The 26,471-nt window shown below is 35.3% G+C and overlaps 1 protein-coding gene across 1 annotated transcript; it reads left to right on the top strand.

The window, feature by feature from the left end:
- The first annotated feature begins 1,096 nt into the window (after nucleotides 1-1,096).
- Nucleotides 1,097-23,530, top strand: LOC129279317 (serine/threonine-protein kinase 25-like). The gene is made up of 7 exons (XM_054915406.2): nucleotides 1,097-1,266; nucleotides 2,030-2,187; nucleotides 10,967-11,152; nucleotides 11,868-12,013; nucleotides 15,264-15,438; nucleotides 17,117-17,244; nucleotides 18,664-23,530. Exons 1-7 carry the CDS (start codon nucleotides 1,122-1,124, stop codon nucleotides 18,701-18,703), a joined length of 978 nt encoding a protein of 325 aa, XP_054771381.1. The 5' UTR covers nucleotides 1,097-1,121; the 3' UTR covers nucleotides 18,704-23,530.
- Nucleotides 23,531-26,471: the final 2,941 nt, after the last annotated feature.

Below are 26,471 nucleotides of genomic sequence, written 5' to 3'. Positions count from 1 at the left end.
TTTTTATTCCATGAAATGTCTTGGAATCACCAAGTTTTACTCAAGATGACACTTTTTATATACCGGTACTGTATACATTTCATATGATAATCCACTTGTCATTGGCTACTTTCAGGCTTGCTTGCACACAACATAATGCACATTCTTCGCTCCCAGGGGATTGTTGTCTATTGCAGTATAATATTATAATAAAAATCAGTATTTCCATTGTATAAATATGAGGGGCAAACTTTTTGTGGAAAAGTCTTTTCTTTAAAATTGAGGGACAAGCCAGTAAAAATCTTGTTTAGCCATAGAAACTGTTTGCACATACTGTAACCCCTTTCAAAACCTAGATGTATCACCCTGTATCCAAGGTCTTTCAAAATGTCACATGACTCTACAGTACCTCGGTCTCTTGCTTTCTGTGGCTTTCATTTTAATGAGTATAAAGATTGTGTTTTTAATAATATGGATTATGTGAACTCTGAATATTGTAATGTGAATAGTATTTCCATTATTGTGAATTAAATTCAGCCAACCTTTGCATGTGAATATTGAATAATTTCATATGAACAATTACACTGAACAATTGGATTATAATTCTTTTTCTTCCTCATCTTTGGATCAGTGAAGCAATGAACTGCAAAAGCATTTTTTTCGTTGTAATAATTACTGGGAAGTAGAAACTTGTTGCAATATAAACAGAGAGGTGAAAAAAAGTAAGAACAATTGGCCCACAGTTCCTTTAAAATTATTTAGCAGGCAAAGGATTAATTTAGTATATTTCTTTATTCGAGCGTTGTGGCCCAGTGGATTAGTCTTCTGACTTTGAAATAGTGGGTCATGAGTTCGAATCCCAGCCATGGCATGTTTTCCTTCAGCAAGAAATTTACCCACATTGTGCTGCACTCAACCCAGATGAGGTAAATGGGTCCCTAGCAGAAATTCATTTCTTGAAATGCCACCGCGCTGTAAAAGGCTGCGGGGCTAAAGCCAGGGTAATAATGTCCAATTGAGCATATAGGTACGCATAATTATGGCAGTGATCTGGGCTACAGTTAAGCATGTTGTCATTATTTTTATCATAAATTTATTTTTACTTTTGTTGATCTTTCCAGGGAACAAAGTTATGGATCATCATGGAGTACCTTGGGGGAGGATCCGCCTTGGATCTTCTGAAAGCCGGTCAAATAGATGAGATCTATATAGCCACAATTCTACGTGAAGTCATCAAGGGATTAGATTATCTTCATTGTGAAAGGAAAATTCATAGAGATATTAAAGGTAATCTCTTCATGATTATGATTTATAATAATAATAAGTTGGTACTTTATGTAGCGCATAATCAATCAAAATTGCTCTACATGTATGTGCTTTATACAAATTGCTCTCCAATATTACAATTACACTACAACAAAAATAAGTATGTTTTCAAATGCCTTTTAAACGATTTAACATTAGTACAAGATCGAAGGTGAATTGGTAAACTATTCCATAATTTGGGACCGCAAAAATCAAAGCTAGCTTTCTGATGATGGTGAAGATGATAGTTGTGGTGGTGATGATGGTTTTTGATGATTGATGGTGATGGATGATGATGATGGTGGTGATGGTGATGACGATGATTGTATCTATATTGCAAAAACCTTCAAAGGGAAGTAAATTTATTACTATATTCGTGCGAGGGGAAGATTCATTGAGGGTCTTTATGATATTGATGTTGATAATGATGGGGCAGTCAGTGGTGTTTTGGGGGATGTGCTGTTGGTAGCAATGATGGTGTACTGTAGTTATGATAATCATGGTTCTAATTATGATGATGGTGGTAGTGGTGATGATGTTGATATCAGTTAACTCATCTTCAATCGATTTGCATTCTATTTCTAACTTTAGTCAACTGCAGACTCCACAACTCATGAAAGCATACATGTTCCACCAGACCAGACATTTAATGTCAATATCTTAAAATAAAACATTCAACATCTGCCTCTTTAAACCCAGCAAATAATTGATATTGATTTTTTGCCTTTCCTCCCACTTCCATCAGCTGCAAATGTGTTACTGTCAGAGAACGGGGACGTCAAACTTGCTGACTTTGGCGTGGCCGGTCAACTCACGGAGACGCAGATCAAGAGGAATACGTTCGTTGGTACGCCATTCTGGATGGCACCAGAAGTCATCAAACAATCAGCATATGACTCAAAGGTATGGACAGGATAAAAGTTTGAATTCACGGAGGTGGGTTAACTTCAACCCACATTCTAAATGTCAGAGATACAGTCTATAAGTTGTCTCCATGACTTCCAAGCAAATCGATTGACACTTGGCTTGAAGATGTCTCTGATTAGTCTCCTGGAAGTTGTGCCTTGGTGAGACTGCAAACCATTTTTTGTGGTGGAGATGTCTTTGAGACCTATTTTCAATTAAAAGAATGGAGAGTAGGGGTGGCTATTCTTTTGTTGGGGAGATTTGGGGAAGGGAAGGGGAGGAGAACAACAGGGAAGATGAGCAGAAGGGGGAGGAGGAGAAAGGGGGAGGAGAATGAGGAAGAGGGGGAGGAGAAGGGCAAAGAGAAGGAGGATGAGGAGAACGTGGAGGAGGGAGTTGGGAGAAGGATAGAAAAAGGATTTCGGATGAAGTGAAAGAGGAAGAAGTGGGGGAGAAGGGAATCTGAAGCGAGGGGTAGGATGAGGGGAGACCAATCATAGGTTGACTGTCTTCAAATCCTTCAAAGTATTCTGTTTGGTACTTCATTCGCTTCCTTCGTCAAACACACACATCAGATCAGTGGCCTCTTCGTTATTTGGCTAGTCGAGTTCATGTTGATCCTAAATCTCCCGTTGCAGTGGAAGCTCCTCACAAACCCACCAGTTTGTTTACCATGCTATTAATTTTAATAAAGCAAAGATTAATATGGCCGTGCCATCCGGCATTGCGTCAACTATTATTTTAACCTTTGATATGCAAGTTGTGTTTGAATAACTATAAACGCCAAAATGGTTTGATAAATGACGGGTTGTATGGGTTTATTTGCTGTTTGTAACCTGTAAATTGCTTGTATTTGTTAAAAGAAAGATATGAAATATTTTTGAGATTATATCATCTTTCATAATGATTATGATTGTTGTCCTTTATCTATTTGCAGTTGTGTAAGAAAATGCATTGCTAATAGGTAGCAGTGTAAAAATTGATATGCAGATCAGTTTATCCTACCAGTACTGGTAACCTTCATAAAATGTGTTTTTACCCAAACATAATAGGGTAGTATTCTGATAGCTGTGGTTTAGTTTAATAAACCTAGGTTAACTTTAATAGACAACAGTTGTATGGAGTGCCAGTTGCCAACTCATTCACCAATTAAAATTTATTCTTATCCTGTTGCAAAAAAGTTGTAAAAAAATCGTTGAGCCGTGAAATGAAAGAATAGTAAAATCCAAATTCAATGAATTAATTGATTATAATTGCCACAAATATGAAAGAAATATTATGAATTCCAGCATTCCATAGAAGTGTGGCTTAAAATTCTATTACTGCAATATGACGAAATGCAATCAGTATTGATTATAATATTTTTTGTCATAGAATATCTGTTATGCTCATTGTATAATTGATTTCTCTTTAAATTTCCTGGTTCAGATATTTCTCTTCTTGCTGATTTACATTCCAACAAAATATACTACTTATTATGTACACAACATGATATGATAATGTACACAACATAGTCACCTGTACATGGACATTGTAGGCTCATCTAATTTTTCTGAGAATCATGAATTAAAATATGGTATGCCAAACTAAAATTTTTTTTCTGTGATAACTCAAGGTGTGAGTATGTCTACCAGCACATACATGTACAATAGATCAATGAAATCAATCATAGAAAATCAGCCCCACAATCCATCGCTTAATAATAGTTTAATGTTACAGGGTCCAGGAGTTAGAATGGGGCTAACTCTGTTTTAAAGAACTTTGTTTAAAGTTTCTTTTTGCATGCCTTTCCAATGAGATATGATTAAGATACTGGAATTCACCTTTAATTGGTACCAGGATATAAAAAAAATTCTTTAAAAGAGGATATCGAAAGAACAGAGTCGGAAGGACAGCATCCCTTTACTTGCTCCAGAAATAGTCTTGTTTATATTGAGCTAGTGCATGCTTGAGATTCATAGGAGTGCATCAGGTGTGATGCTAGCCTTCTGTCAAGGCTTTGTGACTCTGGCTATTAGCCATATCAGTCAGTGGCTGATGTGAGGATAGTGGGTGACAAAGAGAGATCAATACTGTGTGTACACTGTGACATGACCTGAAACCTCGCGCAGTTTTGAACGCAGCATCAAGGGCAACCACGATTGTATTAATATGAAAACGAAAAGGGCAAGTTCAGCGCGTCCCTCAAATCATGAACGCAAGGTACAGTGCAGTAGGGGTACAGCAACGACAAGAGAGCATACATGGATTGCTCAATCACTCAATGATGTGTGTGTGTTTTGAAAAATAAATCAGATGATTATTTACGTCCGGGATCGACATTTAACATCACCATCCGAAAGACGTGACCAGGGCTCCAACCTCTGCATCAATTTGTACCTTTTCCCAAGTAGCTTGTATTGCAGATGCAAGCCACAACACCTAGTGTGTGTGTGTATTTGAGTTTTGTCAGACGTGTATCAATCAGATATGATTATTTACGTCTGGGACCGACCTTTAACATCACCATCCGAAAGGCGTGACCAGGGCTCGAACCTCGAACCTCTGCATCAATTTGTAACTTCCCCACATAGCTTGGATTACAGGCGCAAGCCACAACGCCCAGTCATTGTAAATCATTAGTCTCATCATTTTCATCAGTCACTTGGCATTTTTCATATTATACATAGGGCCTTGTCTTAAGGTTAGCATGATGCTTGCCTTGATTACAAAGTCAATGCCATTACCAGCTGTCGATTGGCTAGGGATATTAAATTTCTGGGAGGGGGTGAATTATGAAGGATACATCACACCTTGTGGGTGGATGGGTGACCCATAACTTTCCATCATCTTTCAGATATGATTTATTGATTACAAGCAAAGATGGGCAGGGTGCTACATAACTTTTTAGAAGCACTTGCCCTGTTGGGCAAGTAAATTTTTAAATAGTTGGAATATACTTGCCCAAAAATCTATTTCACTTGCCCGAAAAAATCATTCAAAACAAGTTTTACCTCTCCAAAAGAGAGTTTTGCGGTTTTACAAGCCATTGACCTTTTTCTCTTTTGACATGAACTGATCTACTTTGTTGTCGCATTTCTTTTTCCAAAGTGATTTTATCTTGCCTGCCATGACCAAAATTAGGGTCAATATATCATATCGACCCTAATTTTGGTCATTCTACTGTGAGTATTTTGCTTACCCAATTTGGGCAAGTAGTTTTGGTCTTTACTTCAAAACACTTGCCCGACTCTAACTTTTACTTGCCCCGGGCAATCGGGCAAGTGCTTATGTAGCACCCTGATGGGTATGGAAGACTTTTTTGTTTGATTTTGTTCTAGATTAGGGTGAATCCAAGTGTAATGCTTCTTTGTACATGTGTAACCTAAAATTTACATAGTGATAGTAATATCTGTTTGAGCAACATTGAATTTGCAGACATGGCCTGACAGCTCAGTGACAAAGCATAACTGTGTATTTTGTGTTCAAAATTAAAGGGACGTAAGGCAACAAAAAAGTGAACTAAAAGTTTGTAGTAGTATTTGGCTTTCATTAAAAAAAACAATTTGACACTATGGGTTTGTTAAATGTCGGTTTCCAAATTTAAACGGCAACATGGATCATGATTGAAAACGTGATTACAAAACGCAGATATAATGAGAAACAAAGGGTGCGTTCAATGTCCACTATTCCCGGTCGTAAAAGCATTAAAATGTCTTTAAAATCACAATTCGAAAGAAAATTTAAATGTAAAAAAAGATGCGTTTGTAAAAGCAATCAGCTCAAATTTACGAGCTTGAACATCGCGAATGTGACATTGAACACAATTACGTTTTGAAACGTCTTAAATTTGCTCTCGCAGTGGAAGCCTACACAAACAAGTGCAAGAGCTGACCTTTCTTATGATGGGTCAAACTGAGCACTAAAGCTGCGCTATAAACAAAAGCGGGAAATTAAAAGATGATCAACATATAAACGGCTTTATATTTTCGACACTGAAAGGTGCACCGCTGATCGTGTTTGTGTGAGGTGTTTTGGAATTGAGTTTTCAATCATGATTCATGTTGCTGTTTAAATTTGAAAAATCGACATTGAACACATCCTTCTTAGTCTTCTAGACAGACTGTGGCATGTTTTAACAATTCAGGGGTCTGTGCCAGCAGACTAATGTGGGTGTGTCGTGTTGTAGAGTGCATTGCTCTATTCTGATGTAACCTTGCATATTGTCAAGTCATTTTCAAAGGGTACAGTAAGATCTTCTGATATCCTTTACTTGAAGACTTGAAGGCATTGATGATAAGTATGTACCTAAGGTGATAATATCACTTACCTGGGCTAACCCGGGGTGTGTTGAGTTAATTTTTTTGTAAGCAGTTGCGATTAAACAAATTGATCACAACTATAGAAAGTCAGCAACACCACCATGTTACAATGCCTATTGACAGTGGTAGTGTAAGAAATAAACTTACATGTAAATTTAAACAAAACAAACCGAAAACAAACGAAAAATGAACGTACATGTAGCTGGCCAAATATTCTTTATCTGAATTAACTCCAAAAACCCAATTAACAACAACAAAAACATCAACTATTTAGGACATACATGTATTTGAGGGCGACAGGCTGTATTGCCCTCTACCTTGCCCAAATTGCCCCTTAAACTCCCAAATTGAATACTTTGGGGAGACTTTAAAACCACACTTGGACTAGTTAACAAACATGAAATTTGCAGATTTAAAAATAAAGAACATTCAGAATAATGAGCATGATTTTTCTTGTATCCAATTTTTTTGCTGTACATGTACATTAATGTAGGTCATGGACCCTGTTCTGATTACGCCTTCTAAAACTAGTTTACTGGAAACCAGTTCAGGAAACCAGTTTCGAAGATCGCTTTGCTAGCGTTCCCTTTTGATCGCCCGAAAGTGGTTTTCAAAATCACTTCACGTTATGCGATCTTGTTGCTATGGGAATGCTCTCAGTGGGATGACATGTTTCGTGCGAAATTCGAAATCGCATCGTAGGCATTCTACACACAGTGTGTAGAGTAGCGCACTCAAAATGTGCGAAGATCGCTTCCCAAAGAACGGTTGTGTCCTCACCAGGTTAATGAGGCAAAGCAATCTTCAAAACTACATCGCGTGGTGGTTTTCTGAACCGGTTTAGAAGATCGCTTCCAAGACTGCTTCAACTGTTCTTATTACATGTTAAACTAGTTTCCAGTTAACTAGTTTTAGAACGGTAGTGAGAACGGTGTCATGGACTCATGATATGGTACAGTTTAAACACTACTAATCATTTTGGCATGTCATTTCACTTTTTCCTCATACTACTGTTTGGCTGACGGTGACTGGGTTTATTTTTTGTTTTGGTTGGCTGCAGGAGAAGAAATGACCTCCAGTCTTGTCAACTATTAGACTAACAATTTCTATGGCTGATTACTCACGTGTGTATTTAGGATTCTGCAGTTACAGAACAAAGGGATTATTTGAAATAAAAAAACGCCTTCAAAGTAAACAGAGTTATGTCAGATATATATGAAAGGTGTAAAATTAGAGGTGAAGAGATAAAAATCTACATTTAAATGTGATACAAATGTACATTTACAATCAGAATGCAATATACATGTATCACTTTGTTGTCCAAAGATCATCATATATGATACACTGTATGTACATTTAAGATATTAATTGATTTTTAGCATTGCTTTACTTTATACAGTATGAATTACAGATACAACTTTATACAGGTATGCACTGAAAAAAATCATAAATTCTATCCAGTGATTGTTTATTCATTCTGGAATATACATTGTACTGAAGTGTTCAATAGATGTATGTACACTCTAAATTCCAAGGATTTAAAATAAATCCAGATCGGCTGTGAATGGTGACCAGCCAAATTTTTGATTTATTTTTTAATCTTTAGGATTAACTTTTCAATCTCAAATGATTTAAATTAAAATCTTTCAGCTTTATGTTTAAATCCTAATGGTTTCAATCTTAATAAAATATTTGACTGGTCACCATTCACAGCCGATCTGGATTTATTTTAAATCCCATGAATTTAGGGTGTAGGCCTATACTTTTTAATTATTCTATTTTTTGAGAAAAAAAAAATCTGTGTCATAATTCTTCTGTCATTGATTTGGCCTTTATTTTCGTTTGATTTGACCTTTTGCGTACCATTTGATATCATGTATAATGCTTCCTCATTATTTGAATAATGTAGTTTGTATTATCAAGACTTGGGCTGAGCAACTGGTTTGCAATCAGTAGCTAACTGCCAATGACCAATCATGATGGCTGTTGCTTACCTATTTTGTTTAATTGGCCACCATTAACCAATCAGAAATATTCTCTCAAATGTTAGCGTTACATGTACAGGCCTTTGTCAAAGCTTTCCTGCTATCATTGTGCATAATATGCTGTACATGTACATGTATACATTGAATCTGGTAGGAGGAGGTACAAGTACATACAAGTATCTTCATTAAGGCAACTCTTGTACACTGTACATGTAATATTATCATTACTAATTGATATTAGTCATGCCCCTATAATTGTATACCTGCAACTTCCCTGAATCTTTATAGGGAGATTTATAGTTAAAGGATATTTAAAATTTCAAAAAGAGCAAACAACTATTTTGTTAGCATGCAATTTTCATGATCAAATGAGAATTTAAATGGAATAAAGAAATGAGGAAGACATGAGATTGTAATATAATATATACATATCTAAAGATTCATGAGATCATTGAGATGGGCCTGTAACATATGTATGTATACACATAAAATTTTCAGATACAAGTACCCATATATTACAGTATATTTGTATGTTACTGTATGATCAGAGCATGATTGGATAAAGTCAATTGTCTATTGACACTGTAAAAACACACTGTTTAAAATTTCAGCATGTTGTTTATTAAAGCCCCTCACTCAAAGAACTGTTTAAAGTTTTAGACTAGTTGATTTAAAATTTAAAACAAGACGTTTTGAAAGAATAACCTTTATGATTGTAAGCTATATACTCCAAATTTAATTTCAAACAGCGTTTCCACAGTGTAGACTATAAAATTAAGGGCAAAAATCTGCTATGTAATCGCATGGGAGCAACAGCTAAATGATATAATGTATTTGGATGGACTTTGTAAGCTGATGGTCTTTTTTTGCATGTCGACTCCCAGTAAGTCAATAAATAAAATTCCTCTCCTGATTATTATCCAGTCTTGTATCCGTTTAAATTATCGAACAAAGGCCACTTATTAAAGATGTGAACTCATTGTTTATGAAATTACTTATAAAAGTTTGTGCAAATCTTTGTGACAGACTGCTAAACTTCTTCACCCTTTTAAAGTTAATATCCTTTCTGTTCTCAATTTCTCATATCTGAAAAATGCTGTATACGTCTAGCTATTATTATTATTGTTATTATTATTATTATTGTTATTATCATTATTATTATTATATGAGTATATGATGATGATAATGATGATTATTATTATTATTATTGTTATTTTTATTATTACTATAATTGTTGTCGTTTATGTTATTATTGGAAGTAAATTGTGAAGAAAGAATATACATGCAGTAAAGCAAATAATTAGCCTACATGTACTGTACATGTATTCGTATTTAGGGGTGGGACAAACAACCATTTCCAGGCGATTTACATTGCAACTACCTTTTTAAAGTGAAGCTTATAGTGTTTTCATTTATATCGCTGTGGAAGTGTTAGTTTGTACCGTCCACTGCAACAAAAAGTTGATTATTTGCTTTAATGAATTTAACAATGAAAAACAATTGGACTTTTAAAACATCGTTTTACATCATAGTTCATTATTTTTTTAACTTATTAACTTTAAAAAAAATATCTATTATAAATTGAATTTGCTACTTACATGTACATGTAGTTACAGTATAATATTTACTGCATGTCCAAATCATTTTATGTTTGAAATATAAAAATCAATACTAATTGGTAATTGTGTAGAAATACATGTACAAGGTGTTTTTTAATAAAGTAATACACGTTATAATATTGTTTATCTACAGTAGTACAGTATGAGGAAATAACACACACTGACACAACAAATTGTGACCCTTTGTAATAAAGTTTAGAGTAACTGTCCAATAGAGAAATCATACTGTAAAAAATGGCCAGTGAGCTGTAGTGTGACACCTTTTGTTTCCTTTCTCATTAAAAAATGACAAGTGGTTGTGCCTCAATTGTACGGAATACCAATTTGGGAAATGGGGGAAAATCCCCATTTGAATTGTCCTTGATTATTTAACAATGTGTTTGACTGTACCTATATTTTCTGGGGATTTTTTTTGTTTACAACCTGCTAAATCTACATCCTGTTATATTATTCAACAGATCATTGCTTCAATACCTGTATGCCATTATGTTTTGCTTGCATGCACCCTTGGTATGCAAATCAAATTTATTACATGTATAGAGTGTTTGATACCACTTTTATTATGGGTAATTCGCTTTTAGTGAATTTGATTGCATCTTGGAATAATGAAAAAGATTCTTGACTAGACTCTTTGGTCAAAGGTTACTTTTTGAAATTAATTATTTACCATTTATATTATGCTCTGTGTAACATATGATATACATGTAATTCACACCATTTCCATGTACATGTATTTGAAGCCATTTATCAAGCAGCCATTTATCAAGAAAATACATATGATTTGGATGCAGGTTCCTCCAAGAGAGTTGATGATTCAATGTCTTTCAAAAATGTAATCCTGTATTTCTCTCTGTTTTCTATCTCTGCGCAGGCTGACATGTGGTCCTTAGGCATCACGGCTATCGAGCTGGCGAAAGGGGAACCCCCTAACTCAGACCTCCACCCCATGAGGGTTCTCTTCCTCATCCCAAAGAACAACCCACCCAAACTAGAAGGCAGCTACAGTAAGAACTTCAAAGACTTTGTAGAAGTCTGCTTAAACAAAGACCCACGGCACGTAAGTTGGTTTGTACCCCCCCCCCCCCCGGGTTGTTTCTTAAAGATTCAAGAAATATTCCATGTCATTAAAATTGAATTAGCATTTGCATTTACGATAATTATAAGAATACGGTTATGAAACTATTTTTACGCTGGTTTTATTTTCGTGCATTTTGCAAGTCATGTACGATAGTTGAACTTTGATACACTTTATGCCTGAATTCATAGAAGTGCATACATGATAAATCACAAAATCGGACATACAGCAATTTTTCTCATCTAATAAAAAATATAAAAATAAAATATAGGGCATATTTCACTGTAGTATGGTCATTAATCAATGTTATTAATGACAATGACGATGCCAACGATTTTATTTCTTTGCCATCCCCTCCTTCGGGCAAGGAAGAAATTAGTTGATATTAAACAAGTTATGATAATACTAAGAATTACTTGATAACAAAACGATGGCAAAGACTGGCAGGTACTTATCAATGTCATTTTTTGATGTCATATTTAACTTAATTTTTTGTATATATTTTTCAAGCATGCTTTGTAGATGTGTTTTCACCTCAATTTTTCTACAGCAGCCTACAGCCATTGAGCTCTTAAAGGATCATTTCATAATACTCATTCTCCCTTTGTGTGGATGCATCCATTGTATTTTTTGTTTTTACAAGCATGCTTTGTGGGTGTGTTCACACCTGATCCATTCTTTAATCTCTTTTCTACAGCGGCCTACAGCCAAGGAGCTCTTAAAACACCGTTTCATCAAGCAGGCAAAGAGAACATCCTACCTCACAGAGCTAATTGAACGATACAAGAGATGGAAAGCAGAAGGGAACGACTCGCCGGACTCGGACCCAGAAGATAATGATTTGTAAGTACAGTAGACTCTTCTAGAATAAAAAGTTGGCGCATTTTATCAAACCAGGGGGCTGTTTCACAAGAGTTAAATGTGACATAGAATCATGTTTAAATGTCGGCATGCGCTTGATGTGTAACGAGCAACCTTATTGATTAACACTCAGTAGCGCGCGTCCTCTAAGCATGATTTGACCATGCGGTGATACCTTCTATACCGCACACTGCCTGGAATTTAAGTGCGACTTTAATTTACTTTTAAATCAATTATATATATATATATATATATGTAAGTAGTCAATTCAATTTATGTTTCTCAGTATAAAAACAATATAAATAGTACAAACATGACGTAAATCAAACAGAGACATAAGTAAAGTATTATCCTGAAAGGGTAGCAGCTAAAAAGAAATTAACCTTATCTACGGCCGATGAAGCACCCCCTGAATATGCACACGTGTATTTAAGAAGACAAGATACTGGATCTTGTCCACATGGACATTGTCGGGACAATGAGACAAGTTGACAAGATCTTTAATATTGTCAACTTGTCTTCATATGGATGAGAAGACAAAAATACAAGATCCAAACAAACCCAAACATAAAAGCAGTATTTCCATTCAAAGGGATCTGCAATGGAAATTTCTGTTTGGTCTTGGAATCTAGACACATCATATTCTAAAAAAATATACCACATTGAATTTTTGGACTTTCTAATATTGTCACATGACCACACACATATTGCTTCCTGTTTTTTTCCAGTAAGTAAAAATGATTCCTATTTTCCATTTGATCTCGTGTTGTCATGTTTATTATTGTAGATTTGTGAATCATACGTAAAAACAGGATATTTTTCATGTTTCCGTTTTGAGATTCAGTTTTCTGTTTCAAATTGCTGTTTTTGTTTCGTCAAATCATCTCCAGATGTACAAATGAAAAAGAATCGCTCCTTGACCATCTTTTCTGTCTCCTTTTTATTGTCTCGCCTGCATAGCAGAGCGAGACTATAGGCGCCGCTTTTCCGATGGCGGCGGCGTCAACATCAAATCTTAACCTAAGGTTAAGTTTTTGAAATGACATCATAACTTAAAAAGTATATGGACCTAGTTCATGAAACTTAGACATAAGGTTAATCAAGTATTACTAAACATCCTGCCTGAGTTTCAGGTCACATGACCAAGGTCAAAGGTCATTTAGGGTCAATGAACTTAGACCATGTTGGGAGAATTATTTTCAAAATCTTAACCGAAGGTTTAGTTTTTGAAATGACATCATAACTTAGAAAGTATATGGACCTAGTTCATGAAACTTGGACATAGGGTTAATCAAGTATTAGTGAACATCCTGCTCGAGTTTCAGGTCACATGACCAAGGTCAAAGGTCATTTAGGGTCAATGAACTTTGGTCAAGTTGGGGGTATTTGTTGAATTACTATCATAACTTTGAAAATTTATGGATCTAGTTCATGAAACTTGGACATAAGGTTAATCAAGTATTAGTGAACATCCTGCCTGAGTTTCAGGTCACATGACCAAGGTCAAAGGTCATTAAAGGTCAATAAACTTAGGCCATGTTGGGGGTATTTGTTGAATTACCATCCTAACTATGAAAGTTTATGGATCTAGTTCATAAAACTTGGGATACAAGAGTAATCAAGTATTACTGAACATCCCCTGTGAGTTTCAGGTCACAAAACCAAGGTCAAAGGTCAGTTAAGGTCAATAAACTTAGGCCATGTTGGGGTAATTGTTGAATTGCCATCATAACTTTGAAAGTTTATGGATAGAGTGAATGAAATGTGGACATGGGTGTAGTTGACAAGTCTTAAGTCACCGTTCAAATGTCATTTATGGTCAATGAATGTGGTATAATGTCATTATATGAATGGTGTTTTTGTGAATGATTATTTTATAGTAGTTTTCAAAGTTAGCACTGCTGCTATATTAAATTGCGTAATGCAGGCGAGACTGCCAGAGGCGTTTCACTTGTTATCCAATATATTCGGCAGGCTTTATATTTTGGGAGTTTAAGGGCAAAGCCACTATTTTGTAAGGCATATTTCTATATGACAGCATATTTCTATATGACAGCATAAATGGGAAAAAGGAAAAAAGGGCACAGAAAATCTATTGAGATGAGCATTTGGTGTATTCAGACTTACAAAATCACCAGAATACCTGTTAAATTCTGAGAACTTGTCAAGAATAAAAAATACCAGATAATTTTTGGCATTTATATCGACCTGATGTAGACCCTTTAAGGGTAAATTCTCAAAGTTATGAGCATGGGGAGTATGATCTAATTAGCAGGAGAGGAGTGCGATTCACTATTGCTAGCTCAGCAGCGCCCGCGACCAATTACTCTCTGGGTTGAGATAGTTCTTGTAATATCCCTTTCACAATGCAAGAATACCTGCGACGTTGGAAAAATCCCTTTGTGAGTTCTCGTAATTTCGACAAGTACCTACGATTTTTCGGATATTTTACAAGTATTTTACTTTCCCATTCGCAAAAATTTTACCTGGTATTTTCTGATTGGGATAGATTTGGGTAAATTTCCTGCTCAGAGTACATGGTATTTGAGGCAGTCTGAATATGCCTATTGAAAAGTAATAAAACCAAAGATATCGAGGAAGAGTAGTTTAGCTATGTGTTTGATCAAGTTGTTGCTTTACTGTGCAGCTGTAAATCTTAATCACATAGTGATAATGATAGATAAGATATATAATGTGCCAAATCCACTCTGCAATAATAAGTAGTTTTGCTCCTCATCCACTTGTAGTTATATGCTTGTCGTGTGGGAAAACCATCATTAATCATAATTAGTTTGATAGTCCTTTAGAAAGTGAAACCAACAGAGAGTTGATAAGACTGGGTGTTGCCAGTTCTGCCTCTTTTGTCCTGCGGTTTAAAAGTTGTGTATTTTCAAGATACAGATTTTGGGTTGCTAGGGAGGAATCCAAACATGATTTTAATGAACAAGATTTAGAAAGTAATATTTATGAGTAACTAAAATTATAGCAGCAAACTATCTTTAAAATTATGAATAATCCCCTCAAGAAGATGTTTACAAGGAAATCTTATCATTAAACACATGTTTTTTTTATCCCTGTATTGATGCTATTTTGAAAATCATTTGATTTAAATAATCTTACTCATTCATTGTATTTTTTGGTATTTTTTATCTTCCTTGTATTGATGATAATCCGGAAGTGCAGATTTTTTTGTTTCAATAAATTGATTGAATTGATTTATTCTTTCCTGCAGCCCCAATGACACCCTGCAAAATAGTGTGCCTCCTTTCGAATACGACACCATTAGGGGATCACCGTTCATTCCGGAGCCGTCGATAGACTCTCGTCCGGAACCTGTAGAGTCCATCCCAAGAAGACAACCCAAATCAGAGTGCATTCAATCCCTCCTCGTTCCTATACTCAGAGGCGTAAGTGATAAATCATGTTTAATGACCTGTTTCAAATATATATATTCATGTACAGTGTCTTTATAGACTGTAATTATAAAACATGATTTTATAAATTATAATGTGCACTGTATGTTGCTGTAAACCAGTAAGAGTCCATTAGCAGAATGCAAGCAAAATTAAGAGTGCTTTCATCCCTCCTTGTTCTTTAGTCAGAGGTGTAAGCAAAGAAAAAATAATTATTTTTAATATTCGAGGGCTACTTTTAACAACTTACTGCCTAAATCTGCATCATTGGATAAGTTTTAACATTGCGAAGAATGGAGATTTCCAGGGCTCAATTTTTTATTGTCCAGGGTTCTTCTGTGCATTTTGGGGGCTAAATCACCCCAGCCCTCGTGTATTTGATGAAGCTTATCCTGCTTTAGCTACCTTTTTAAAAACTAAAACCTGTCTATACAGTGCGTATCAAAAAAAAGTTTACACTTAAAAATTCCCTGTAAAATTACACATTTGTAATATCCTAAAGATTTTTCCACATTTTAACATTGTTACAGATCCATTTAAGCAAATGACGATATAACTGTCGAAAAAATATTTCCGCTTGAGTGAGCACCACCTACTTTTGAAAAGATAGTGACACCGAGGCCTTCGTGACGATATTTGCTTTACACTGAGCTGTGATTTACATGAAATGGCTTAGGCTTGATTTTCATTCTGTAAATTATTGTCAAGCTTGGGAAAAGTGTGGAGAAACAAGTATTAAATGGGAAATGAAATGTAGCCCCACTTTAAATTATAAAAACTTAGTGAAAAAATGCTGGAGATGTCTGATATAAACTTTTGTTCAGATTCAGTTATGTCCTCAGATCCAGCTGGCACATTAAAGGGTAAAGGTTGTGCTTACTAAATGTTGAAATTTCAATTTGGGTGGCAAAATTGTTACAAAATGCTTGAATGTATCCGTTTTATTTCAATTGACTAAAAGTGCAAGGGAAATGTATGAGAAATGTTTCGCAGGGTAAGTTTGATTTGGCCCTTTCCCCTTGACACAGCGTCAAAACTAGCATTTCTGCTCAAACAGATTTCTGCAAGCTTTACAAAAATGGACAGTGCTCACTCAAGTGTAACAGTCTGTCAAAACTTTTACTTTCATTGGATAGATGGACCCAAACCCAAGATTATATGTGAAAAAATTACCCACATGCTGTATATTTTTTACTTTTCAGGGCTTTTTCAAAGTGTAAGCTTTTTTTGATACGCACTGTATATTTGAATACCGGTAACATGATTTCTGTTCTATACTCCTGTAGAGCTAACATACCATGTAATCATACATACTGGTTTCATGATGGTGCAGTCCTTATAAATCATTCCATTGATTTGTAGCATGACAATCACAGCTTCTTATGAAAAAATAATATAACAGACTGGCAATTCCATAAGATATGTTCGCCTGACCCCTTTTTTTGTGATGCCTTCCTGGAATTATTCATCTCTGTTTCTAGTTCTTATGAAAATGTGTAATGCTTTCAAATGATAATGACGTGGGTACTTCATTAGGAGAAGTAAGGAAGGATAAAAATGGAGGTCATACATGATAGAGATATTGATTATTTTATGGAGATATCTGGCTTCAATTAATTTTCATTATGTTATCGTAAGTTTGTAAGTTTCTATCCCTATTCTTCTTCTTCAGCTCAAGCAAAAGAATGACGGTCTATCTGGTGCCATCGACGAGCTACAGAACAGTTTTGATATGGCAGAAGAATCAAGTCCTGGGATCTGTGATAGATTAGTTGGTCAGATAGTCTCAAGAGTAGAAAGGTAAGAAATCACTGGTTTGAGGAAGACCTACATGTATGTGTTCATGTTGGTGTTGATGGTTTTATGGTGATGTTGAGGCAAAAAAATGATGGTCTATCTGGTGCCATCGGCAAGCTACAGAATAGTTTTGACAGGTCATCATCAAAGCGCAGCACCATAATTGACCAATGAGGTGAGAGGCATTAAATCACTGTGCAATATAAAGTTCTATACCCAAGCACTTTTTTAAAAAGCTAGTGTCGAATCAAAATGTGTCACCCCCTTTAATGTTTCATAAAAGGTGTTTCAGTTTCAGTTTATTTATTTAAAACCAAAAATATCAGAATATAATCATAAGAAGCTAGGCACATAAGCACTGAGAATGGCCAAAATTGTAATTTTGATTGTTGGCATGGTTATTATTAACATGATGAGTATTGTTGATGTTTTTGTCTCACCTGCATAGCAGAGTGAGACTATAGGCGCCGCTTTTCCGACGGCGGCGGCGGCGGCGGCGTCAACACCAAATCTTAACCTGAGGTTAAGTTTTTGAAATGACAGCATAACTTAGAAAGTATATGGACCTAGTTCATGAAACTTGGCCATAAGGTTAATCAAGTATTACTGAACATCCTGCCTGAGTTTCATGTCACATGACCAAGGTCAAAGGTCATTTAGGGTCAATGAACTTAGACCATGTTGGGGGAATCAACATCAAAATCTTAACCTAAGGTTAAGTTTTTGAAATGTCATCATAACTTAGAAAATATATGGACCTAGTTCATGAAACTTATACATAAGGTTAATCAAGTATCACTGAACATCCTGCTTGAGTTTCACATCACATGACCAAGGTCAAAGGTCATTTAGGGTCAATGAACTTTGGCCGAATTGGGGGTATCTGTTGAATTACCATCATAACTTTTAAAGTTTATGGATCTGATTCATGAAACTTGGACATAATAGTAATCAAGTATTACTGAACATCCTGTGCAAGTTTCAGGTCACATGATCAAGGTCAAAGGTCATTTAGGGTCAATGAACTTTGGCCAAATTGGGGTATTTGTTGAATTACAGCCATAAATTTGAAAGTGTGTTGGTCTAGTTCATAAAACTTGGACATAATAGTAATCAAGTATCACTGAACATCCTGTGCGAGTTTCAGGTCACATGATCAAGGTCAAAGGTCATGTTAAGGTCAAAGAACTTTGGCCACGTTGGGGGTATTTGTTGAATTGCCATCATATCTCTATAAGTGTATTGGTCTAGTTCATAAAACGTGGAAATAAGAGTAACCAAGTATCACTGAACATCTTGTGCGAGTTATAGTAGTTTTCAAAATCAGCACTGCTGCTATATTGAATCGCGTGATGCAGGTGAGACGGCCAGAGGCATTCCACTTGTTGTTATTACTTTCCTGATTTTTTTTCCTTTGTACAGTCCACCCAGGCCATCAGTATCAAGATCTGGTCAACATTAATCTTTCCTCACATCAACATCAACATCATCATCTAACTTTCTGAGTCATCAGTGTCCGTGTCATTGGTGTCATCGGACCTGTACATCCATGAGTAAGCCATGGCACGGATTCTTCTACGAACAATCTTTGGTTGAATGTTGTAGAAGTGGTTTCATTGGTAATAACACTGAGGTGACTACTGTGATCAAGTCAAGACATGGATTCTGCTATGAAAAACCATCAGCAGACGTTGCAGAAGTGATGTCAATGGCAGTAAACTCGATGTAGAATACCATAACCAAGACATTCTTCTACGAACAATCATCAGCTGATGTAGAAGATATGTCAGCGGTAGTTCTACAAAGAAAATCATCAGAAAGTGTAGAACTGGTGTCAGTGGCAGTTCCTTGAAGACCTATCATCAGCGTTTGAAGAAACCAGTCGGTTCTATCATCCTGCAGCCAAGACATTGATTCTACAAGCAATCACAAAAATGTCAAAGAAGTGCCTTGGTAGCAAGATGCAGGAGACTTCTCTGCTTCAGTCATGTCGTCATATGAAGGTTACAGGTGTATGATGGGAATCTTTGAATGATCAGAGATAGTGATGTCATCGATGATGGCAGCAGAGTATGGCATCTTGAGGCTTCTTCTTTGCTGCAGTTATCGCATCAAACAGCTCATGGATTGTGCCGTGTGGGGAAGGAAAGCTTTTTGAGGAATACCGTTGAATACTATACAAGATGGATTGTGATGTCATTGATGATGTCACCAGAGAAGTGCTAATTTTCTGAAAGAGCACACAAATGACATGCTGTGAACTAAGACATGTAACATGTGCTTTGAAATGTCTCAACAGCTAATTCTGTCTGGTTCTGGAAAGAAATTAGTGTCTTCTTTGATGACAGTTTGTTCCTGAAAGACATCAATGTGTGCCCTCCGCTTTCGTAGAATAATTGTAGCCATGGTAGACAACTTTGTCAGGAATCGTCAGCTTGAATGAAAACGTGGTGTCTTGTTTAAAGCAAGCTTAGCTGGAAAGGATTAATGTGTCACCTCATAGGATACTTTCAGACACAGAGAAAAAAAAATATTAGGAGCCAAAAAATGATTGCTGTGTCTGTTTGCTTTGGTAGCATATTGACAGCCACAATAATTGACGTGTGTGGTTCTAATGCCTTATCGCAACTCTACTGCCGCATATTGTAACATGCGGGATTGCTACAACATGGAGTCACAGCTGATAGTCTCCGAAGATTGCAACGCTTCTTGTTCTTCTCAACTTACAACTGCAGATCGGCTTAAATGCTTTGTTACTGGTAGTGTCGCTACATTTGACAATTGTAGGCGTAACTCGATTGAGTTATAGAGTCATAACGACAATAAGACAAAGCCTTCTGCGACTTTGTGCATGTTCGAGAAAGGAATGGTTGTCTCGCAACAATTTCATTTAAGAAGATGAGGGTTCCTTATCTTAATTTTCAGGTAGAATGCTATGAGATCATATTATCTAATAACTAGGTTATTGCCTAAATGTAGCTTTGTCATGATACTATGTAATATGACAAGTTGTTACTTTATTACTGAATCATTTAACTCTTTTGTTCTCTTCTTTCTCTCAATCGTAATGGAAATTGCGCCCAGCAGGACAGATGAGGGGGAGGGGGCCACTAGTCTGCTGTGCAAACCCTTCACTCAAGTTAAGGGTCTGAATGTGCAGCCTATAATGCCTTGTGTACTGAAGGCCATCTCGCTCCAGCAAGTTTCAAATGTGATAGTCTTTGTGTGGAGACCCGCTTGTTGATCAAAGTTTCAATTAAGGTCTGTGCCTGCAGACTAGGGATCCACAGTGTATTGATACATTACTTGCACTTAATATGGAGCTAAAGAATTGCCAGTGTACTGAGTAATACACTTCATAAGCCTTCCATTTCACATGCAGATATTTCCACATATTTTAGATTAAGGCTTCCAGGGCAAGGTTTAGGGGGGTGTTTCACAAAGACTTAAGAGTGACTCAATATCTCACCTAAATTCCTAGTTATCATGCATCTCTGCATTGGTCAAATCATGTTCTGAGGATGTGCACTGCGTGTATACATCTTTGAGGTTATGCTGAAGTACTAAAACTGGGGTAATAATATCCAAGTCCTTTGGAGGGGCATAAAGATGTTATTTCATAATGTTACATGCACTATAACAGTAATCATGGGTTTGTTGGCACTTACACACAATATGAAGTCACACTTGATTTTTCGTGAAACAGACCCCTGTCCCTTAACCTTCTGTTTTGTCATAACCGAGTTGGAGTGCTCTCTCAATGTTTCATGATTTCCTCCTTTTACGTGTGTTGCGTAGAAGAAAAACTTGTTATGGTTTATTTATTCATTCTTTCAAACAATTTGATATTGTAAACCTGAATCTCATATCATATTCACTTTATAATATTAACGGAGCTTTTCGCATACAGTATCAATTTCTCAGTTGCAATAAGTTATTTGCCCCACAGAGGTTTGTGACCCATTATGAAGTTGTTTTATTCTTCCTTTTCCAATCTTAAAGAGTGATCTGGAGTAGCCTTAACACATATGACATATAAACATAAGTGCTATTAATATTCATATTATTGATATTATTCCTGAATTTAATTGGGCCCTTGTTTGTCAGATTGGTCCCCCTTTAAATTTTCACAATCTTTAATGCCGATTCTGAACCAATTTTGATTTAACAATCGACACATGTGTTTTGAAATAAGGAACTAACATCAATACACATTGATGTGGTCATTTTCATTAGAGTTGACAAAATCAGTGAAATATCCAAAGCCAATTTTTCCTTGATTTGAACTTAAACTTTAAAGTTCAAGTAATTAGGCAATCATCAGTTGTGTGTGATATGATAAATTATCCAGTTTAGTGATCATTACATAACAATACCTAACAAACTGTCTGCGATAGGATATCAATATTATAATATAGTATTTGTCATACTATGGGTTCCAAATAAGAAACCCTTGCACAAGGTATCAATCAGGGGATCACAGCTAGGGATTTTTGTTGTTTTCAATTGGTTTCCTTGGTAATAACTTACTTTGACGTTATTTGGTACTCTATGAAATAATTTAAATTAACAATCAAATTGTCCATATATGTATATATTACATTCTCTTTGGGATTGTTGCTATTATGAGATAAGAATATTTTTCTTTTTTTTAAAATAATTTTTCTACTGTCAAAGATATATAATCTCTTAAACAATTCACTACTTCTTAATAAAAAAAAATTGATGTCAATTTATCCATAACTTTTTGAAATTTGATTATGTCGTGTAGGAATGTTGTGGTGTAGTGGTTCTCACTCTCGCCTTTAAATCAGTGGGTTGTGGGTTCGAATCCCAAGTTCCCAACAATGGCATTATGTCCTTCAGCAAGAAATTTTCAACATTCTACTGTGCTCAACCCATGTGAGAAAAATTGGGATCTTGGTCCCGTAACACAAAGGTTAGCGATTGATCATACGCTTGATTTTCATTATTAATTGTACATTGTGGTCAATGCCATCAATCATAAAGATATTCTTCCACATTGATTGCTAAGCTTTGTGTTACGGGCCACTGGAAGGAATTTATTCATTGAAATGCAGTGTGTATATCAGCTACTTGGCTAAAGCAAGGGCAATTATGCTGTATCCTTGCGGAGTGCTTAGAGACTTCCAATAAAGAAAGTTATAAGCTCTATAACAAGGCTCCCCAATAACTTGTTTTCTTTGTGGGCCAATCAGTCCACCAAAATCATCAGTTTCATATTTTTGGTGGCCCGCAAAGCAAATTTGGTGGCCCTAAAACAATAGAAAATATTACAATTTATTAAAATCTTTGGTAGCCCATTCGGGCCACCAAGGGTGGTCTTTTACAGAATTTTGGTGGCCCTACTCTCATTTTTGGTTGCCCCGGGCCACTGCTAATTTCGAGCCCTGTCTATAAGCACTTATGCTAATAATCTTTCTGCAGTAGGCTACATGACCACTTCATATCAAATTGATTACAATAAAATTTATAAATTCAGTAATTCCAGGAGCATAAGAGAGCAAAAATGTCATCAAAATTTGATTGACAGCAAGAAAGGTACAGCAGTTTACAAAAGTTTTTTTCATTTTTTATCATGCTTGAATTAAAAGTAGATTAAGATAAAAGAAATGGGTATCAAAATTGATAATATTTATTTATCTTGAGTGGATTAGATATTTATTTTCTCGTGAGAGAAGTAGTGAATTGTTAAAGCCTTCAACTGAATGTACTTTGCATGAAGCTGTATGCAGCGGATTTGAGTAACCAAATATGAAGCAGCATTATTTTTACCTTTGGGACTAGAATTTATACATATATATGTTTTATTTTATTGATTTTTTTTCTGTAATACGCAGTAGGCCCCTTGCAGGCCTGAATATGTAAGATTGTGTGTTTATGTTTATTCTTTGAATAATTTTGTCTATTTTCTTGTTTTGGAATTTGGTTTGTATTCTTTTCTTTGCACAAAATTATTCAGAGTGCTGCATTAGTACCATCTTTCATAAAACTTCTAATCAACGACAACTTACAAGCTAATGTAAGCTTCTAAATTGCTGCAATTTGATTGGTCGAGACTGAATTTGTTGCAAAATACATGTTTGATGAGAAGTTTTATGAGAAATATGTCTTGGTCCAGTTTTGAATTTAGTGTTATTCTGTAATGATATTTTACGGAGTGTTCCAAATGGTCTCGATAAAAGGTATCTTTGTTTTTCATTTCTGTGTGCAAGAAATATCTCCTTCCATTAGTAATACTAGTAATTTCAAATGTTCAACTTCTATTTGAAGTATGAATTAACTTATTTTATGTAACGGTGGTGCATGTCACTTTAAATGCATTTAATCCTCTTTTAGGTGTAAAAGAACATACAATTAAGAACTTTAAAATTTATCCTTTGAATATATTGACAATGATCAGATTTCTATCATTACGTGTAACTTGTATGCAAATCAGTTTGTACATTTTCTGATTCTTGAATGAAACAGATATATGATCTGAGTGGAAACCTACATGTATTTTGTACCGAGTAATTTTTATGGTATTTATCTTTAATATGTAATTAGATATTTTGATATGTACATGTATATCTCCAGAAACTCAGTGTGAAGAGATTTATTTTGTATTGTAGGACTGTAGGGACACTTCATGCCGCTTTTGACATTGTTTTTCTTAATTATTTATAACATCAAAATTTATTTCATTATACAGGTAAGATCTTTAAAGTGTAGAGATTTATTTTTCTTGTTATAGTCTAAATTTTTATTTTGGTTGGTCTGTTTGTTATTACTAATTATTCAATTTGCTTGCATGGTTAAAAATTGAACTTTTTTTTGTAATATTACTCATTTTCTTGACAAGTCTTGTCAGCTTACCTCATTTAAATAACTTTTCTTTTTTCCTTAGAAGATATGAGAATATATATACACACAAGATCATCGAATGAACCGTTTTCTTGATTCTAGGTTTTCCCCTGAGTCAAAATATAACAATTTGAAAATAGTTTCCATTTATTTATTTCCATTATTGTTAGATTATGTAAAACTGTGATATAGGGATGATGGGAGAGCTTGTAGATTTGTAGAAAATACTGAAGGGATAGTTCCTTTATTAAAAGGAAGTATATTTCTTATTTTTTTGTAGGAATGATGTGTCAGAGATGAAGAAAACATTGGTTTGCAGCATGCACAAAATACAATAATTTTTTTTTGTCGGCAATAGAGTTTGATTGCAGTTTAGATATTGATAGTAACAAATAAGCTCTGAAAATGTGCAGCTATGTGGTTATTGCTCTGTTATGAAGCCATCGAAACAATATTTGCATTTCTATGTTATTGCATTTTATGACTTCTTCCATGACATATTAATATAAGGCTTGATATTGAAATGCGCTTATTTGAAATATAGGATTAACTTTGAATTTAGCCCCCAGAGTTGATTAATCTTAAAGGCCCGAGAGTTAGGTTAACATTAAACCTGTGCATTAAGATTGACTCACCTTTGTGTATCCTGGGCCATGTTTCATAATACTTATTATTAACCGTATCAGACATCTGAGCAGGGCAACTTTGAAACATTGTTGCCTGCTTAAGACTGGGATCAAATGGTCGGTCAATAAAATTCCGATTGTTTATCCACTGACCCAATTTATTGCCCGCTCAAGAAAGTCAATGAGAAAATGCGTGGAAATGTATCGGGCAATAAAAGACAGCGCTAATATCCGGGTATTCTACGCGATTTTGTACGCGTCCTTGAACCGCGCAGTGCTATACGTCATAATGGTAATCAAGTTGAGACAACGCTGGATACTGCGTCCCTAGGCCAGAGACGCGTCATTTCAATAACGTCACAATGGTAAAGTTCAGAGGCCCAGTCGATCTGCTCTACACGAGAAACTAGATTCTCATTCTAAAAATTTAAAATATCTAAATTTTAACGATTTTTGCTCTAGATGTCTGGTTTAGTTAATAATAGCAATATTGACTGGCCTGGGGGCGAAAGGACATATATCGCCCTCACTAAATTGATATCACCCTCGTCTACGACTCGGGCGATATAAATCTAGTTTGGGCGATAAATGTCGTATCGCCCCGAGGCCAGTCAATATTGCTTTAATAGCGATTGATCGTATGGCTGGTTTTTACAAGTGATCATACACAATCAATCCAATGACTTGTAGCAAACAGCCCCATAAACAATTGCTAAACCTTGTTATTTATTTTTCTGGGATATTTCTTATTGAAACCATCACTATATTTTTGGATACCCTAATGAAACGTGCATTGAATATTTGGATGTCCATAAACTTGGCGCTGTGATGGTTTGTGAAAAGGGTCCCTGATGATAGATGATCAAATTGAAGTGCATTGAATTCAAAATTACACTAGGGTTTCACAAGCGCAGAAGTAATTAGGAGTAATCTAAAAAATATTGTTTTATTTGTTGATACTTTTCTCAATGTAGTTTATGGCAAGTCTCAAGAGCTAGATAAACATTTTCATTTTAGTGTGACTAATGAGCGTCATCTTGAGTTTATGATACTATAAATAGAAAGGAAAATATATATAAGAGATCAGTATTTGTTTTGTTTTCATTTGCTTTGCTCGATGATTGATTCTGTTTTCTTTCTCCTGTCATGTTTTCATACAAATCAAAACGTAGTCGGAAGAAAACCATTGTAATTATTTTTGTCAAAACTGGTAATGTACAAATGAAGAACTGACGATGAAATGACCATTTGTTTCGTGTCTATTTTATTTGAAGTCCTTGTCTAATTTTTAAGAAGTGTGTTGACAGATTGTTTAAAGGTCAAGTCCACCCCAGAAAAATGTTGATTTTAAATAAATAGAGAAAAATCAAAGCAGCAGAATGCTGAACATTTCATCAAAATCGGATGTAAAATAAGAAAGTTATTACATTTTAAAGTTTCGCTTATTTTTCACAATACAGTGATATGCACAACTCAGTGACATGCAAATGAGACAGTCGATGATGTCCCTCATTCACTTTTCTTTTGTTTTTTATTCTTTGAATTATGAAATATTTCATTTTTACAAATTTGGCAATATAGACTGAACTTGACTGAACCGTATAGTATTGAACAGTGCTAATTCCACATGTTCAGGGAGGAATTAATCATTGTTTCACTTGACAATGAGGAGAAAATTCGAATATTTTATATAAAAAAATACAAAAGAAAAAGTGAGTGGATGACGTCATCAGTCTC

Source organism: Lytechinus pictus, chromosome 16 (genome assembly GCF_037042905.1).
Source record: "Lytechinus pictus isolate F3 Inbred chromosome 16, Lp3.0, whole genome shotgun sequence".
NCBI lineage: Eukaryota > Metazoa > Echinodermata > Echinoidea > Temnopleuroida > Toxopneustidae > Lytechinus > Lytechinus pictus.
Note: the sequence above shows the minus strand (reverse complement) of the source record. Positions and strands in the feature narration are given on the sequence as shown.

Bases quoted from the DNA above. Each gene is read 5' to 3' on its own strand.
- LOC129279317 (XM_054915406.2), top strand. From the start codon at position 1,122: ATGGAGTACCTTGGGGGAGGATCCGCCTTGGATCTTCTGAAAGCCGGT. The intron at 12,014-15,263 runs GTAAGTACAGTA...TCTTTCCTGCAG, and splicing joins GACCCAGAAGATAATGATTT to CCCCAATGACACCCTGCAAA. The intron at 17,245-18,663 runs GTAAGAAATCAC...TCCTTTGTACAG, and splicing joins ATAGTCTCAAGAGTAGAAAG to TCCACCCAGGCCATCAGTAT.